Source organism: Phodopus roborovskii, unplaced genomic scaffold (genome assembly GCF_943737965.1).
Source record: "Phodopus roborovskii unplaced genomic scaffold, PHOROB, whole genome shotgun sequence".
Lineage (NCBI taxonomy): Eukaryota > Metazoa > Chordata > Mammalia > Rodentia > Cricetidae > Phodopus > Phodopus roborovskii.
Genome location: NW_026126560.1, coordinates 998,436 through 1,016,795, shown reverse-complemented (window position 1 = coordinate 1,016,795; position 18,360 = coordinate 998,436). Strand labels below are relative to the sequence as shown.

At 53.8% G+C, this 18,360-nt stretch overlaps 1 protein-coding gene across 1 annotated transcript; it reads right to left on the bottom strand.

The window, feature by feature from the left end:
- Window positions 1–1,417: 1,417 nt before the first annotated feature.
- On the bottom strand, window positions 1,418–17,668 carry Ccdc102a (coiled-coil domain containing 102A). Its single transcript, XM_051201906.1, has 9 exons — window positions 17,570–17,668; window positions 12,756–13,482; window positions 10,994–11,220; window positions 9,167–9,275; window positions 7,461–7,577; window positions 6,903–7,112; window positions 4,887–5,057; window positions 4,207–4,310; window positions 1,418–2,028 (listed from the first exon to the last, which is right to left on the bottom strand). Exons 2-9 carry the CDS (start codon window positions 13,335–13,337, stop codon window positions 1,899–1,901), a joined length of 1,650 nt encoding a protein of 549 aa, XP_051057863.1. The 5' UTR covers window positions 13,338–13,482; window positions 17,570–17,668; the 3' UTR covers window positions 1,418–1,898.
- Between the last annotated feature and the right edge of the window lie 692 nt (window positions 17,669–18,360).

Sequence of the window (18,360 nt, the reverse complement as noted above, 5' to 3'; positions counted from 1 at the left end):
GCTTCTAGCTCCTGGGGGTCAAAGGGCAGCACTCTCAGCGTTTCCTTGGGCCCATTTCCTGTTTGAGAGAGGAAGAATGATCCCTGGCAGGAGAGGGTCTTTCCCTGCTGGGGTGACACCTGAGGACAGCTTTCCGGAGTATGTGGGGGGCGGGGTGGGGGTGGGTGCCTCTTTCTCCCTTCTTCCTCCATCTGGGAGCCCAAGAGGGGACCAGGGCCCTCTGACACCCCACTAGCACTGTCAGTCAGGCATGGTGAGGACAATGACTCCCGGCTGCGGGCCACAGCTGGGGTGCCTCAGCAGCCTCACCCCTTGCTTGGTCCCCAGGGCTCCCAGCACCTCTGGATCCCAGCAGTGTGGCCTCTAGGGACATTCCTGACCAGATCACAAAGTGTTTACTGCAGCTCTCCATTCCCAATAGGGAGCCTTTTTTATGAGCTCAATTTAACTTCTCTTTGTGCTAGGCTGAGCCCTAGTCTCTTGCACATCCCTGAATACAGAAAGCTCACCACCACCTGTGGGAGGGAGCAACCCTCACATCTACAGAGCCTGAGCCCATCGTCGGGAGGGCAGGATCCCTGGATTCCCTCTGACTTTAGGAAATTTACGTATCTGCTGCTGTGACTCCGATACCTATTTCCTTCAACTTCTATATAAATCTGCTAATTAAGTTTGGAAATTGGATATCAAAAATCAAAATACCATCTGGGTGTGGTGGTACTTGGAGACTGAGGAAGTTCAAGGCCAGTCTGGGCTACACACTTTCATGCTAGCCAGACCGTACCTCAAATAAACAACCAAGAATCAAGGGTTTCCTATTTCCTGTGAGTAAATCTCCATCAATCACCTAATCCTGCAGCAAACAGCTCTTCACCCTACTGGCAAACCCTCCTGCCCACGGTAGACCTTCAAGAATTTTAACATAGTTTTTAGTTACGAAATTTATTATTGCCATTATTATTAGTGTGTGTACATCTATAGAGGTCAAAGAACTTTTTTTCCCCCTTTGATTTTTTTCAAGACAGGTTTTCTCTATGTATCTGTCTGTCCTGGAATGGGCTCTGTAGACCAGGCTGGCCTCAAACTCAGAAACCTGTGCCTCCCAAGTGCTGAGACAAATGGCGTGCACCAGCCCCACCTAGCTGAGGCCAGACGTCTTTATAGACTTCATTCTCTCCTTCCATCCTTATGTGGGTTCCAAGAACGGAGTCCAGGTTGTCAGCCCAGTGAAACATGGGACACTAACTTATAGATGAAAAGCCTGAGGCTCACAGAAGGGGAGGAAAATCCCTGAGGTTGCAGTCAGTAAGGGAGAGCAGAGATTTGAGCCCAAGAGGTTCTGGGACTGAGGCCTCTTCCTCTCCACACCAGACAGACACCATACTTTCTTCTTTCCCAACAGGCTGGAAACCAGATGCCTTAGCCACTCAGGTACTCATTCATTCACTCAACAACCCTGGGCTCCAGTTCAATGTTAGGTGCAGGTGACCCACCATGCCTCCTTCTCAAGTCTCCTGCAATTCCAAGACTCTGCCCTGAGAGTTTGAACTCCATTTATTATGAAAGTCACCAGACCACCAAGCCTCCCTTGACACGTTCCATCCCTGCATGGAGTCCTATGCAGATGAGGTCTTAAGAACTGGGTCCCGTGTTTATAAAATCGAATGGGTCCAAGCAACCCTGGGCATATATACAATATACATATCCAACAGGCTCCCCATCAATGGGGTGTGAGTAGGGGAGACGGCAGCCTTCCTGGGAGAGGAGGAAGTGGTCCACAACAGGGGGATGGGTCCCAAGGGAGTGCAGAGAGCATGGAGAGCTGCACAATTTGCTTTGAGTGGATGTTCAGCTGGGCACCCGTGGCTTCAGGCCAGTCCTGTTCTGCCCCAGATGTTCTAGGCCACCTGGATTTGCAGGTCCTCATCCTCATCTAGATCGCTGGCTCCATCTCCGGCTTCCTCGGTGCCAAATCGGGTACTACGGATCTTCCCAAAAAGGGGGGCATTTTGCTGCTGCCTGCGGAGCCTGAGGGGTGGGGGTAACAGGTCAGAGCAGGAATCACAGTGCATCTGTGCTGGTAGTGGCCACACCCTTTCCAGCTGCAGTGTACACCGAGGCAATGTGCTCGTATGGTGTGTGTGTGTGTGTGTGTGTGTGTGTGCTATTGCCACTCCAACTTATATACCAGGAAACTGAAAGTCACTCAGACAGGAGATAGTGGGGTTGTGCTCTGAGCCATAGTGCCAGCTCTGGTGTGGATGGCGGATTACACTGGTGACTGAGATGGGGTTGGTTCATCGTAGGGATGCAAGAGACCAAGGAATAGGGTGTGGAGCACACTACGTTCCTAGTGTCTGCTCAGCCCAAGTTCCTCACATTACAATTTCCAAAGGCAAAATGTGCTAGACAAACTTCGCCCACAGGACCAGAAGGAGGTGGAGGAAGCGCACTGCCCCCAACAAGGCAGTTGCTCGGTGTATCTTACTGGAAGGCATGAATTATTAACGAGGCAGGGAGGGGCGAGAGTGCGGCTCCATTACTGCACAGTGATTTAGTGCGCTGTCCCAGAACATTAAAGCAAGAAAAGTTACAAACTAGAATGAGGCAGCAATCCTGGGTGGCCCTGCCCGCCCCGACAGAGGTGCTGGGGAGGCTGAGCAGAGCCAGCCTGCCCATTTTGGGAGTTTATGGCTCCCCAGGAATGTGGCTGAGACTTCTGAAAAGCCCCAGCCTGAGCGAGTGGCCTGTTGAGGGGGGAGTACATAGGGTTGGACAGTGTGGAGCTGGGCATGCAACAAACCTGACTCATATCAGTGCCTGGGCCCAGGCTACAGGGGAACTGAGACTCCCTTGATTATGTCACATAATCGTGAGGCCTGGCTCCAAAGCTCTTCCCAACCATAGGCATACAGTACCTTGGAGAAGATGCTCAATAGCCCAGGAGAGTCCAGGAGGGCAGCAACTATTGTGCAGGGCTTTCCTCTGTCTTCCAGTCCAGAGGGGAGAGATTGCCCCTTCTTTGCCTCACAGCAGGCTCTTGACATAGTATCTATCTAGCCCACACCTCAGCCCCCTTCCAGGAGAGGCGATGAGAGTGGCCAATCAGTGCAAATAGTGACTCAGCATTTGTTGGTCCAGATGCATCCCCTACAATTCTCATGCAGCCCAGGCTAGTCTCTAAGTAGTAGCTAAACAGGCTAGTCTCCAATTCCCTATGTAGCTGAGGATGACCTTGAACTTGTGATTTGTCTCTACCTCTTGAGTGCTAGCATCACACCCATGTAACCCCATATTCAGTTTATGTAGTGCTGGGAATCAAATCTAGGTGTAGAATATTTGCAGCAAGCTGAGCTACATCTCCATTCAGGTACAAATGATGTCACAGCATCTGTTGGCTCAGGTTGCTTTTTAAGATTCAATAAGCTCTCTTCACTGTCTCAGTGACAGATCTCCATTTTACAGGGGGGAGAGACAACCCACAATGATTCAGAGTCCTAAGGTCATTCTGGTCTCCCCCCCTACCCAAGAATTCTGGCTGCAGGCCTGGGTCCTTCTACCCACAGGTATGGGTGGTATCACCCGCTCTTGGGGCTTCCCAGCTATGACTCTGGAGGGCTCTGCCTGAAGTGCTTTGACATGTCTAGGTGGTCTTAGAAGTGGGAAATGTATGGAGGAGGCAGGATTTAGTGTTGGGACAGGAGAGGTGGCTGTGTGCCAGGTGGGCAATCTAAGCACCTCTCCACTTCCTTCAGGGGCTGAGGGTTCCTGCTAAAGCTGAGGGACTTGACCTGTCACTCTGTGATTCCCTGCTCTTCAACCTCTCATATTCCTACAGACCCTGGGTCACCCATCTCCAAGACCCCAGATGGTGCTTCTTGCTAAGGATTCCCCGCATCACTGGGCCTACCCAGAGCCTAGCCTCCTTGGCAGCTGGCCCAGAGCACGGCCTCCTTGGCAGTCCTCCATGTACTCACACCACCAGCCGACCCACCCAAAGGAGACAATTCCAGAGCCCACAGCTGGGCTGTCTTCCTGCAGCCACTCCCCACCAGCTTCCTGGCCCTGGCCCTTCCTGTTCAGAGGGGACAGGATTCTGGCCCCAGGAGCTCTTCCTTCTTCGTCTTCCCCTCTGGCTCTCTTGAGAGTTCTTGCCCTTGCTTCTGTGCACTTAGGGTCCTCCCCCAGCAGGGCACCCCTGCCCACCTGGACTGCAGGTGCTCCAGCTGCACCTGGAGGTTCTCGCTCTGCTCTGTCTGCTCGTCCAGTGACCGCTGCAGCTTCCGTGCCTGGTTGTGGGCCTCATCCAGCTGGGAGGAGCAGGGCAGAGAATAGGAGGATCAGCTTGGGCAGAGGCTGCCTGGCTCAGCCACATCCCTTGTTCTGCTCTGGAACTGTGCCCAGTTTCCAGCTCCTGTCCCTGAGGCTCCCTGGGACCACTTCCATTCCCTTCTCCATCCCTGTAGGCCACCAGCCTCCAAATCTACCCAGCATGTACCAATCTACCCGGCACCTACTCATCTCCCCCGTCACACTTCCTCTCCCCCACACTCACCTGGCTCTCATCATATGCCCTTCGCTCCCTGTCCCTTCACCCACCCAGTCATCAGTCTGTTTATACACCCATCATCCACCAGCCACCTGTTGCTCTGGCTCATCCGTCCACTTTGCTCTCCATCCATCTGTCTAGTCCTCTGTGCACGTGGAGTCCTCCTGCCTTCTATCTAACCATCTACACCTCCATTCACCTCGTTTGCTCACTCACCTCATCCACTTTCCTTCCCCCTCCACCAGCTGTCACCTGCTCACCACCTCGGGTCCAGGCCCGGTTCACAGCAGCACAAGCCGGCCTGTGACCCATTCCTCCCAGGTCTGCTGGTACTTGCCTCGTCCTCGGCCTGGGCCAGCTCTTTCTTGAGCTCTTCCACCCGCAGCCGCAGCTTCTTTACTTCTGTCTCGTGCTGTTCCACGCGCCGATTGGCGTGTGCCAGCTCCGCCACCTTCTCCTGAAACTGCTTCTTGAGCTTGCCATGCAAGTGCTTCAGATCTGCCAGCTCCTACAGGGATGGAGAAGGTTTGGGTCACATGCTCACCCAGGGAGGCCCATGGGACAGTCAGCTAGGAGACCCTGGCATCTCCTCTACAGGGGTGTCACACCTGCTGTTGAATGTTAAAGCTTAGTGATCGGCTGGGGGCTAGCAGTGCCAACCCAGTGAGGTGAGAAGGCTAGGCGGGTGACTCAGTGGCTCCACATGGCTGTATAATGGTCATGAGCCACGAAGGTGTCCAGTGGGCTGTGGCGCTTCAGGTCACGTGAGGATCCGAGGGAGGCGACGAGGTCTACAGTCTTGGTGACAAGCACGTGATATGAGATTTCTAAGTCTGGGGATGAGCTAGACAGTGGAGTAAGTGTGTGGCACAGGAAGAGAGCTGAGGTCAAAGTGGGACGGTCAGGAAAAGAGATGGCCACCCCACTCATTTCCCATCTACAGGGTGGGGGCCAGCCCCGTCTTCACTTCGTCCTCCACCACCCCAGCAGGGCCTGGTTGTCTATCATCCCTTGCAGCCTCGGGAACCGCAGTGGCTCGCCACCCTCTGTCCTACCACCGCCTTCCATCTGGCAGCTGCCCACCCCACCTCTGCTTACTGCTCCCAGCACAGCCCATGGTTCCCGCTTCTTCTACCTGGGCCCCCTTGTCACCCCCATTCAGAGTCCCCATTTCATCTATGACTCCCCAGCTCTCACCCTACCGTCTGGAAAGTCAGTTTACCACCAGTTAACTCCCGCTTCTCTTTGGAGACCTCCGCCCAAAGTCACCGCCCCCCCAGGAAGCCTTTTCAGGACTAGGTCTAACCGTATGTGATGGAGAGAGCAATCTGTCCCTCTAAGCTATCAGATTCATGGGATAGGCAGACACACCTGTCTGCCCATTGCTGTCACTATCACACAGTAGGTGCTCAGTACACGTAGCTACTATAACTACCAACTGCTTTATCTTACAGTAGTTGCTTAATAAATGCAATTGGAGGTTGAGTATCTTTTATCTGAAAGTGCCTAGGCTCAAAAGTGGTTTAGTTTTTTCTTTTTAAGTGGAGTCTTGTAGGCAAGTGTAGTGAGATATTCACCTTGTCCACACCTGTGGCATAGACCACACTCATTGGGGGTGGAGACAGGGCCGGAGGTGACCTGGGAGAACTAAGGCTGAGGAGGGGGCTAGGAGAGCTCTTGCTTGCAGCACGGGGACAGGAGCACATTGGGAGGCATCCTTGGGACCAGGAACCTGCTGGTGTTCATCTGTCTATGTTGTAAGTTATTTCTCCCAGAATAAACATCTATTCAGCCTATTTGCTTCTCCTGATCCTTATTAAACATCAATAGGCAAGGATGACTTTGAACTTCTGATCCTCCTTCCTGTATCTCCTGGGTGCCGGGACTATAGATGTGAGGCATTACACTGTGTTACATGGTGCTGGAGAGGGGACCCAAGGCTCTGTGTATACTTGGCAAGAATTCTACCAAACTTTATCTTCAGCCTAGATTCCAGAAGCTTTGGGCTTTCGGGGTACTCACATATACATCATGAGATCTCTTGGGGGACAGGACCTGGGTCTAAACATAGAATCCATTAGTTTCATGCATGTCATTGGGGTCTGATTGCAATTTCCTCTAGCATTTTTATTTGCCCTCGCATTTTGCCTGGGACTTACCACACCCAAGTGTGAATTTTTATGCTCCTTTGAGCCATCCTGTTAATGCCCAAAGTTGGGGGTTTGGGAGTGTTTTGGATGTCTGCTTTAGGGATCAAGGAGGCTCAGCCTATACTGTAGGTATCCACACGCAAGACATACAATAGTGTGTTGGTTAATACGATGGGGGCCCCGGGAATCACTCCCTGTCCCACCTTGTTCTTCTCAAAGAGAGCGGCCTGGCTGGCCCTCAGGTCACAGTCCAGGGCGCTGGCATTCTGCCGCCGTCTACGAGCCAGGGCCTCCTCCAGGTCTCCAACCTGCGCACGTAGCTTCTTGTTCTCCCTCTCCAGGCCCAGCTTCTCTGTCTCCAGCCTCTCTCTGCGACCCCACTCAGCTGCATTCTCTGCCTGAAGCCTTTCCATCTGCAACAGTGAGGGATGCATGAGACTCCCCAGGGACAGGGGTGGAGAGGCGAGCTAGATGTACCCCCCCCCATCCTGAAGCCAAAAATGGCACCAGGAAGCAGATCCAGCTGCAGCAGCTATAATTACGCTGGGCTTTTTTTTTTCTTCCCATGGTGTTCAGGATGTGGAGGTGCTTCTGGGTTTTGTGTAGGAAAGGGGGTGTCTCCTGGAGGCTAAGCCCCTGGAGTGTGGCTGGCCCTTCTGCAACACAGCCCAGGCTTCTGTCTTTTTCCCACTGATTGCTCAATAGATCCCCCGAACCCCTGAGCCCCAGGGCATTGTCCCTCTCTCCTTCCAGCCACTCACCTCACCCCTCAGCTCAGCCATCTTTCGATCCATGCTGGAGCGTGCGCCCAGCTCATCCTCCAGGTCTTCAGACATGCGGCCCAATTCATCCTGGTGTGTTTCCTTTAGGATGCTGAGCTGTGAAGACATCACCCAGCCTCGTCGCCAGGACCACCAGGATACATCCCAGAGGCAGTGCTGCAGGTGAGCACCAGCCCGGGTAAAGGGGCCCCAGGGACCCAGAGCTGGCTGAATGTGGCCACTCTGTGCTTCACACATCTGTCACCTCCTACCTCATCACAATCTGGCCGCACTTGGCTGGGTCAGCTCACTGTCCACCATGGGAATCAAGAGTGAACTCTAACAAAGTCACTCCACCCTCCCACCCCAGCACACTAAAGCCCCTCTGAGGGTTTCTTGGTACCTTTAGATAGACCCTAACTCGCACATTCTCACAAAGTCCTGCAACATCGTGCTCCAGTGTGCTCCTTCCATCCACCTGGCCTCATCTCACTGCCCACAAGAGGGCTGAGAGCTTGGCTGCCTCGCCCATGGCTCTTAACACACACTGGTGGCCCTGAACACCAGTGTGCATGTGTAGACATAAGAACTCCAAGCTGCCGCTCCACACAGGCACACAGCGAGCCTCTAAGACAATGCTGTGGAGGGAAGCCACAAGAGGATTCTCTGCTCGACCGTGCTCCACTGGTGTCCCTCCAGCAACTATGGAAGTCTGAATAGTGTGGGCCAGGCTCCTGGACTCCAAAAAAAGGGAGATTAAAGTAGGCAGGGAGGGGCCTAAGGCTCTTTTAGGAGCTTGAAGAGATAGATTCCCAGGGAAGACTGGGTCTAGGTGATTTTCCCATGCAAATCTCTGGTCTTTGACCTCTGGGATCCCAGAGGATCCCAGCAAGACTTTCCCAAGACGGCTGCGCCCCCTGGTGGCCATACCTGTGGCAGCCAACCTGTCAACCTCCATTGCCTCATGGTAAAAAATGAGGACTTGGCCCCTTCAACTGCATGAGGCTTCAGTTTCACTTGACGTACATTAGACAAATGTCACATCTGACACCTCCATTCTGGTCACAAACCCTCTGAAATTTATCCCCTCAACCCCCACTCTGACAGGATTCTCCAGCTAAGCGAGCCTTCTCTGTGTCCAGCAAATATCAGGTGTCTGCTGAGCAACCCTATGGTCTCAAGAATGACTTCATCTAGCCTCTTTAGGTCTCACTTCAGTCAGCATCTTGCAGGGAGTGGAGTATCCAAACTGGCCTTGAAATTAACAGGCAACCCTCCTGTCTCAGTCTCCCAAGTGCTGGGAGCACAGGTGTGACCTGCCACATCCGGCTTGGATGTCATTTTATAGAGACCGGCTTGAGCCTATCATCCCATCTCCTTCATGATGTTTTTCTTTTCCTTTTCCTGAGACAGGGTCTCTCGGTGTAGCTGTGGCTATCTTTGAACTTGTTCTGTAGACCAGGTTGGCTTTGAACTCAGAGGTCCACCTCTCGAGTTCTGGGATTAGAGGCATGTGCCCTCCCTGCCTCCCCAGCTCTTCAGGCTGTTCTGATGCCTTTCAACACCATCATCTCCCTGCCTGCCCTGGTACTCAGAACCATGGCCGAACGAAAGGATTCCACCCTAACCTGTCCCCTAGGTTGGAATTCCCAGAATGCAGCTGCCACTGCCAGGACACCCCCCCCCCCGCCATCCTTCAGCCTTACCTGCTTGAGCATCTCCTGCTTGGTCTTGCTCAGCTCCTCGTACTTTATCTTCCACTGGCTAAGCTCTCCCTCCAGCTTCTCGATGCTCCTGCTCAGGGCCAGTTTATCCCTGGGGAGGGAGAGGCAAGCACACTCCTTTTGTTTTGACTCCATATTTCAGGGGGGTGCAATAGCTTGATTTTGTTATCACTTCAACAGTAGAGTGTGTTCTCCCACATTCTGTGGCTAGAAGTCCAAGATGAGGTGTGGGCAGGCGAGGCGGTCAGAAGGGACCCATTGTGTCCTCTCCCCAGCTTCTGCCAGCTACTGACCCTCTTGGCTTTCCTTAGCCAAAGGTGCAATCATTGCTCCAACGCAGCATGGGCATGCCTTCTTCCTTCCTCCCTTCTGTTCTCCATTTCCTTCCCTCACCCTACTCACTGAACCCCAGGTTTTATATATATATATATATATATATATATATATATATATATAATCACTCTACCACTACGCCAACCCCCTCTTCCCAAGCTCTTACACATGTGTGAACCAAGTATGTAATCTATATGCTTATTTCCAGGTCACCAGAGTTGCAGAATACTCATGAACATCCAAGTCATTGACTGATGACCTCTATGCTCTAAATCCATTGGCCAGCTAAGTGCTCAGTCTAGCCATCCACTCTCCTTATTAAACAGTCTCTCTTGCTTCCTTCTCCCTGAAAATGGCTCCCCTTCCTCTCTCCCCACCCCTTCCTCTAGCCAGATTCTGAACCTGACAGAGCCAGGACTCCTGCTATAACCTCCTCCTTGCCTGTCCACTTCTGATTCTCAAATTCCTGGCTTTCAAGGTCACCTGTTCATTGATGACCCCTGTCCTTTCCCCTCTAGACCAGACTTGTCTGGGTCTCCAGACCCATCCACTCACCAACTGTTACCTTCCTGTGCCAAACACAACTCCTCTAAAACCAAACTCCCCAACTTCCTTTCCCATCCCCTCTTTCCCAGAGCTTGCCACCGTCTTTGCCATCAGAAGTAAGCTTGAGGCCGCCATAGGCCACGCAGTGAGCAAGGTCAGCCTGGGTTCACATACTGAAGTTCTACTTTAAAAACAAAGGATGAGGGATGGAGAGATGGTATAGCGGTCAAAGTATTAGCTGCTCTTATGAAGGACCCAGGCTTGGTTCCCAACATCCAAAATGACAGTTTACAAACATCTATAATCCAGTTCCAGGGGATCCAATACCCTCTTCTGGCCCCCACGGGCACGAGGCACTCACACGGTACACATATATACACATATACATATAAATCACTCGCACACATGATTTGGTTTTGTTTTTTGAGACAGGGTTTCTCTAGGTAACTGCCCTGGCTGTCCTGGAACTCACTCTGTAGATCTGCCTGCCTCTGCCTCATTGGTAATGGGATTAAAGGTTTGTGCTGCTGCCACCGCCATCACCACCCAGCCAAGAAGGCAAACATAAAAACGAAACAAAAAACAATTTAAATCTTTATAAAAAAAACAAAAAAGACACTGTAGTGGGTTCACTGCTTTAAAATCTTAGATTGTGGGCTTGGAGATTTAGCTCAATGGTAGAGCGCTTGCCTAGCAAGTCCAGAACCCTGGCTGGTTCTGTCCTCATCTGACAGGGGTTGGGGCAGGGGAGGGAGATGACAAAAAAGACAAAAACAAATAACCCAAAACAAAAACAAAACCCCCCAAAACAAATCCCAAACCACCCACAGGTAAAGTAAAATATGAACTTGTGCCCCAACAGCTTTCATGTAAATCACCCAGGATTCTGGGGTGCCCAGCCCCAGGCCCCACCCTCCCCGAAGGACTCACTCTCGTTCCTTGAGTAGCACCTTCTGGGATTCATCCAACCGTAGCCGCAGGGCAGTCAACTTGGAGGCATCCTCCTCTGTACTGGCTGTGTCCTCCCAGGGCAGGCGGTTGCGGTCCTGGCGGCCTGAGCTGGCTCGAGAGCCCGCAGCTGCCACACTGCAGGCATCCCAACAGCCCTCAGGCTCCTCTGGTCTGCTCTTCAGCAGGCTCTCTACCAGGTCCAGCTCCTGTGGGGACAAGGTAGGGACTGTACCAGGCCCAGGGCCTCGCCGTGGCCACTGTCCTCATGGCCATCTCAGGCCCTGCTCTGGATTGAGATTGCTAAGTGACCTGGGGCAGGTGACACAGTGCCTCCTGGCCCTGGAAACTTTTGCTGCTGCTTACTTCATTCTCCTTCTCTGGACCTCTCCCTTCACATCCTGGAGGTACACTGCCAGCCACCAGGGTTTTCCTTATCCTGGGAGGGCTCCCTGTCACCCCAAGTATGCAAACACTGGGTGAACTAGTTGGAACAGATACTGAAGGAGGGACTTCTAGTATGGCTTAGGATTCCAACTCAGGGGCAAACACAGTCACTGGGAAATTAGTGGCTCTGAGGAAGTGAGAAGGATGACCTTCCACCCTCCTGACCTCAGCTGGTCCTGGCAGGGCACTCTGGTTGCCACCTGGGACAGACAGAAATACCAGAAAGGAATGTGGAGTGTCTGGTCTGGTACAGAAACTCAGACTGCAGACTTGAGGCTCCCTAAACTGTCATTGGAGGCTCTGGGGCATGACAGCAACCAAACAAGAAGAGGATGAGGCCCTGGTACCTAAGTTAGAGAATATCTTCAAATACCAGGCCAGAAGGAGAGGGCTAGGCCAGAGAGGAGGATGTCAGCTAAGAGTCTCATTGTTAGGATCTGGTCTCCTAGGGACCAAAGCCCAGAGCTTGACTGTGTGGCCTGCCCTTGCCCCATCATCCTGCCCCAGCCATAGTGTTACCACTCACCACCAGGAGCAATCCCAGCAGCTGGAGAAGCAACACAGACCTTGGTTCTGTACCTCCCGGTCTCAGAGCTGCTGTGGGGACTAAGTAGATAATGCATCTATAGGCATGGGGTGGTGGGTACAGCTACCACCATTCCCCAGGCTCATCAGGCCTCCAGCCTACCAGCTTTTGCAATGACCATCAACTACTATGGATTGTGGCACTTCCTACAGCTGATTTGTATGTCTCCTCTGTCTCAGCTAACTAACTTCTTCAGAGAAAGCCTTTTAGACGCCCCTCCCAAAGGTCTGGCTCCCGGACCAGAGAGCCAGTTCCCTTCAGGATAAAAGAATCATGAGTCAGCTCTACCACTCTTCTAAGCCAAGTCCATGGATCTCTCCTGTGCTTGGCGTGGAAGATTCTTTTGTTGTTGTTGTTGTTGTTTTGTTTTTCGAGTAGGGTTTCTCTGTCTTGCTTTGGAGCCTGTACTGGAACTCGCTCTGTAGACCAGGCTGGACTCACAAAGATGCGCCTGCCTCGGCCTAGTGCTGGGATTAAAGGTGTGTACCACCACTGCCTGGCTATGGAAGATTCTTTGACTTGGATGACTTCTAAGGTGTGGGAGGTGGACAGATCACCAGAACTTAGAAATCCCCAATGCAAGGTGATCTTTACCTGTTCTCTCCACCATCAGACCTTTACTAGCTTTTTTCAATGCTCCCTCCCACATGTGGCCCTATACAAGCCTGGCCAGGATGCCAGCCTTCTTCTAAGCTGTGTAGCTGGGCGCACCTGGCTGCCAGGCGGCCTCTCCGCCCCGATGTCGCGTACAGGCTCATGCTCGCGCTCAGGCTCCGGGCCATCGTGTGTCTTGTCCACCGTGCCACAAGCTCCCCGCAGCCGAGCCAGCTCGCGTCCGCGCGCCTCGCACTCGCCCTGAGCCTCCTGGCGCTCGCGGCGCGCGCCCGCCAACTCCTTGGTGAGTGTGTCCAGGCGCTGGCGCAGCTGGCGCACCTCCTCGCGCGCACGGTTGCGCTCGGCGCGCACCTTGCTCCACTTCTCGCGCCAGTTCGCAGTGCAGTCGGACCACCAGCGCATTGTTTTCTCCATTTGCGCGGCTCGCGCGCGCGCCTCTTCCAGCTCCCGCAGCCGCAGCTCCTCGCGGCTCTCCCAGTCGCCATCAGCCAGCAGCGCGGGCGCGGGCAGGGGTAGAGTGGGGGGCGGCCCTGGTGACGGCGTGCCGCTGGGCGGTGTGGGTGGCATCGAGTCGGCCGGGCCCATGCGATCAGGGGACGGGCTGCCCAGGATAGTAAGCAGGCTGCTCTTGGATAGCTGTGGTGACTCGGCCAGCCGCGGGCTGGGACCGTGGCTCATAGTGAGGCTGGGCAGGCTCTGGGTGCGAACTCGCCTAGGCTCAAAGACGACGCCAGGGACGAGAGACCTACATGATACCACTGTGTGTGATGGACGCCGGGAACCACTTATTCCTAGGATACCCGTCTGGGACGCTTCTTCAGACCTGTGGGAGGATACAACCATTATTGGGATGTGACCACCACCACCGACAGACAGCCCTATGCATGCTCAGGGGACGAATGGTGCAGTACTGGCAGAAGCAGGAGGGGGGAGGTGCGTTCCAGGGTGGCCCCAAGGAGGTCAGTAGGGGCCTTCAGCTACTCTCTCCCTGGCTCCAACTCCCCTCATCCCTTCAAGGCGGCTGATGGGAACACTTGATTTGTTGTGTCTGAGCCTCATGTAAACCACAGGGCCTTTCTGGGCTTCGGCTTCTCTGCCTGTACTATGGGAGCTGGGTGCAAAGTAAGAAAGATCAGGATACTTTCATTGGGGTGTGCTTCAGGTTCACCTGGAGCCTTGCTTAATAAACAATCAGCAATTCCATGGCCTGGGTGTTTGGCAGGTATAAAGCAGGGACTACATTTCAGGAGTCCGCGTTTGGGGCATATGAGTATTCGAGTAACCTCGAAGCAGGCTCAAGTCTCCAGGTCTCCCCAGATTCTCCATGAAAAACCATTAACAAGTTCTCTACTACTGAGCCCATGTCACCCTTATTGCTTACAGTTCCAAACATATCTCATCCCCAAAGACACTGTATGGACAGCCACCAGACAGCCACAAGGACCCAGGCTCTAGTTCCTGACAGGCAGTGTGCCCTTTCTGACTCAGTGTCTTGGCCTGTGTGATGAGCTGGTAGCCTTGGCGCCCACAAACATCTAGACATTTCTGCACACACAGACACATCTGGGAACATGCGAGCAATCCCACCCATACAAAACAGGGGCAAATGACATATACAGTCAGAGATGGACCTATGGACATACAGCTATACAAATAGACACAGAAACACTTGTATACATGCACCAGCACACTAATGGGCCCCCAAACACACACTCCTAAGAGAACTCTGAGCACACACACTCCTTCCCCATTTTCCTGGCCCAGTTCCATCAGAACAGTCCTAAAAGAAACAATACCAGCATCTGCAGGGGAGAGGAGAGGAGGGGGGTTGGCAGGAAGCCTAAGTACCAGTCCTACAGTAGAAGTGTGGCGGGGGGCTGCTGCAGCCAAAACCACTGCCTCGGAGCTGCCAGGCCTGGCATTGGGCTCTGCTTGGCTTTGAGAGGACTCCAACTGCCTCCTTCCACAAATTCTAAGCCCATGGTGCAGGAACAGGGCAGACATCATGCAGGCCTCTAATGGCTTCCAGGCTGGGGCCTCCAAAGTCAGCTCTGGCCCCTCTGGGGTGTAGGGTGGGGGAAGGTAGGAACAGTGGGGTAGGGAGGCTCTGAACACCTTCTGCCTTTCTCCTCAGGCCGAGGACAGGTATGCACACGCACGGGGGAAGAGGCGGAACATGTCCACCCCACCCCCACAAGCACACCTGTGCAGACCCCCGTGCAGCTGGCCTCTGCCTAGCAGCACATCCACGTCCCTACCCTACTCACATAACAGCCTTGGAAACACTCAAGTAGCTGTGGTAACCCAGGTACACACAGGCCCTGCTCATGCCTCGTGCTATAGACAGTCAGGCAGGGCCCAGCTGCCTGTCACTTGCCCCTTCCTCCCCAGGTCCAGTACCTTCTCCCTTTGGTGACATGGGGGGTTGGGAGGGGCTCCTGATTACCTAAGGCTACCACTGCACTCCAGGGAGCAGTTCTCACAGGCCCAGTGAGTTCCTGTCTTCATTCCTCCTAAAGCCAGCCAGCCCATACTTCCAACTCAAGTGCCACTATTAGGAAATGCCCTGATATGCCCTGTCCCATCCCACAGCCATACCTGGCCAGTGACCTCTCTTATAGCACTGCCTTCCACTCCACAGGGACATCTATGCCACTTACAGCTTGTAAGGCAGGTCTTGCATATAGGACTTGCCTAAAGTTGGCTAGTGGGATGGAGGATGTAGAGTTGAGTAGATTTCAGAGTTCCTGAACCCCAGGCATAACTCGGTCCCTGCCTGGTCCAGGAAACAAGGACACTTTGATTGGATACTCATTACAGGCTACAGATTCAGTGCTGCTGTAGAAAGTGACCAGGGTCTTCTTTTGTTCATAGACTCATTGGGAACGCCTCTCCCTCTTCCTGTCTACAGTTATAAACTCCTACATGCCCTTCAAGACACGCCTGCATCATCTCCTCGCCTGGGAAGACCTTTCTAGTTTTCCTAAACAGCAGACCCTCCTTGCTTGGGGGAATGAACATACTGTGAAGCTCTCAAAGGCTTCTTGGTCTTGTTGACTATCTGAACAGGGCTGAGCTGTAGTGGATGCTGTGCGAATGTTTCCTGAGCCCATGGAAGACAGACAAAGCTCCTCTTAGGGGGTCTCCCTGTGGTCAGACAGTTTGGGAGGGTTGTGTCATACTAAATATCAGGAGTTGGTTTTCAGCCCAGCACTGATACAGGTAGGTGTCTACGTCCGTTTGTGGTCAATGTCAGGGTCAGATGTTTGAGCTCTTGCCTGAGGAAGTCTGATTGGGGGGGAGATATTCAACTTTATATTCTGTCCTCAGTGTTTGGTTTGTTCTCTCAGTATCAGTGAAGAGGAATGGGCAACATTAAGTCCTGGATGGGGGCCAGCTGAGGGGATGGGAGCCTGGGCTCTCCACAACTCAGACTCCTCCCATGCCCTCTTAGAATCATTCAGGTGCACTCTGGGCTAAGCCCAGGGCCACAGGCCTAACTGTGGGTAGGGATTAGAGCCCAGTAGGAAACCGCAGGGGTACTGCCTGATTGGATAAATGCAGGGCCCAAGGCTGGTCAGCCCGCAGACTATGGGCGTCTGTCCCTCTGACCATGGATACTTAGAAAGCCCAGCATACAGCTGCTGGACCTCCAGGAGAGAAACAGAGGAGTGTGAGAAAGGGAAGAAAGTTAGGTCTCCATGCTGGAACAGAACCCAGGTATCCCTATATCGAAGTAGGAGTCACAAAAATATCCTAAGTCACAGATTCCAACTCTTTCCCTTACAGCTGGGTCAACTGAGGCCTAGATGCTACAGCATGCAAGCAGTAAACAGACCTAAAGAGACGAACTGGATGCCTCTGAGGCTGGGTCACGACTACCCTGAAGTGCACCATGCCCCAGGAAGCGCCTACTGGGGGGGGAGTATCGTCAGACATTAGAGTCACCAAACAAATGTGGCTTGGATAAGGGAGAGTGGACACCTTTCTGGGCACCGACTCCAACACCAGGACTCTTGGGATCGCACATTCGTATAGAACAGACGTTAACCCTAGCTTTGTTACTAATAATACCGTGTGGTATGTGCAGGTCCCTGATCTCTGGGCCTGTTTCCCTATGTATAGAATCGAGAGGTACCAACAAGATTCTTAATACCTCCAGCAGGTATGAAGACTTTGTGCCAATAAAAACCAATCCAACTCCCACAAAAGCTCAGGGAACCGGTCGAATAAGGGACATATCTCACATAGATTGAAGCCGCGGGATGGGGTAGAGGCTTGCAGACTTCACCCCAGCACTACCATGGGACTGGGTTGCTGAAACCCCTCTCTTAGCACCCAGCCCTTGTTCCCACCTGTCCCCATTACTTTCAGAAGTTAGTTTTCCGTTTTCCAGGGCCCAGTGCAGCCTTAGTCCCTACTTGGTCGCCCCTTCGTGGGCCACCAGCCCCGCTCCCCCTAGTGGCTGGCTGGGTGCAGGGGTCTGGTCCTGCAGCGCGGTCCCGCCCACCCCACCGCTTGGCTTCCATTGGCAGCGCTGAGGGTCTGGGAGTGAAGCCGTGCTCTGATTGGCCAGTGCCACCCGTCCGTCCGGCACTCGCCATGGTGACCACGTTGGGTCCCCCGGGAGAGTTCCACATTCCGCCCCCGCCCGCCGCCCCTCCCGGTCCAGCCGGCATTCCACGGGCGCCCCCTCCCCCACTGTCCCGCCGCGGGACCCGGCCTCTGCCGGGGAGGGGACGGGCTGGGGGACCCCAAGAGGGGACTAGAAAGTTAGGCTCAGAGTTTGGGGTTTGTCGGCCCCGCCCCGGCTCCTGTCCCCGCTGCAGAACTCTTCCCGCGCGTGAGAGGCTCCCGGCCGCAGCAAATCCCCTGCCGCCGTGACCTCCTGCCTCGCGATCCCCGCTCACCTCGGGCTGGGGCCGGGATTCCGGACGTCCGAGATGCCGCGCAGGGTGGAGAGGGCGCGGGGCTGGCTGCGGCGGCCGTCGGGAGGCCGGGGGAGGGCCGCCGAGTCTCCTCCTCCCGCCAGGGGAGGGGAAGGGGAGCGGGCGGGGGCCCCGCGTGGGGCGCGGCCTGCGGCGGGCCGGGGCAGCCCGCGAGACCCCCGCTGGTTCACCCTAACGTGGGGTGTCCCTTGCAGGTTTCGCGACCTCGGTTTTCCCGCCAACCACGGACAGGAGTGGGTACCACGGGCCCACGTGGAGCGTCACCAAGTCCTCTGGTTAACTGCATTCTTCCTAGTGCCATCCTTGTCACCGACTGGACCTGGGCCAAAGAGTCCATGTCCTCAATGAACCTCAATATCCCTTATTTGTACAACCAAAGCTATCTCAGGCCTATAAGGGAGCGTGATGGGGACCTACCCACACTGTGGAGTTTTTTCCCCTCTAGTGTGCAATGATGCTTAGCAGAGCCATCCTACCGCCTTGTGCACAGTCCTTTCGGGGCTACCTTTGTCCTGGGAGTAGCGTGTCTGTAGTCTTCTCAAGGGAAGAGGAAGATCAGGATGGTGCCTCCACACCACATCCTACTGCGAGGTCGGTCTCACAGATAGGACCAAAAGTCACAGAAATATCTGTAGGCTGCGCTGATTATTCTCTAGAAAAGATAAAGATTATGAAGACAAGTCATATCTTTTGATTAAGAATGTTTCAATTCTAATTATGGTCATATGCTTGGTAGTTTGTGAAGAATTAAC

Bases quoted from the DNA above. Each gene is read 5' to 3' on its own strand.
- Ccdc102a (XM_051201906.1), bottom strand. From the start codon at position 13,337: ATGAGCCACGGTCCCAGCCCGCGGCTGGCCGAGTCACCACAGCTATCC. The intron at 9,276-10,993 runs GTGAGTCCTTCG...CTCCCTCCCCAG, and splicing joins GTGCTACTCAAGGAACGAGA to GGATAAACTGGCCCTGAGCA. The intron at 4,311-4,886 runs GCAAGTACCAGC...TGCTCCTCCCAG, and splicing joins TGGCCCAGGCCGAGGACGAG to CTGGATGAGGCCCACAACCA.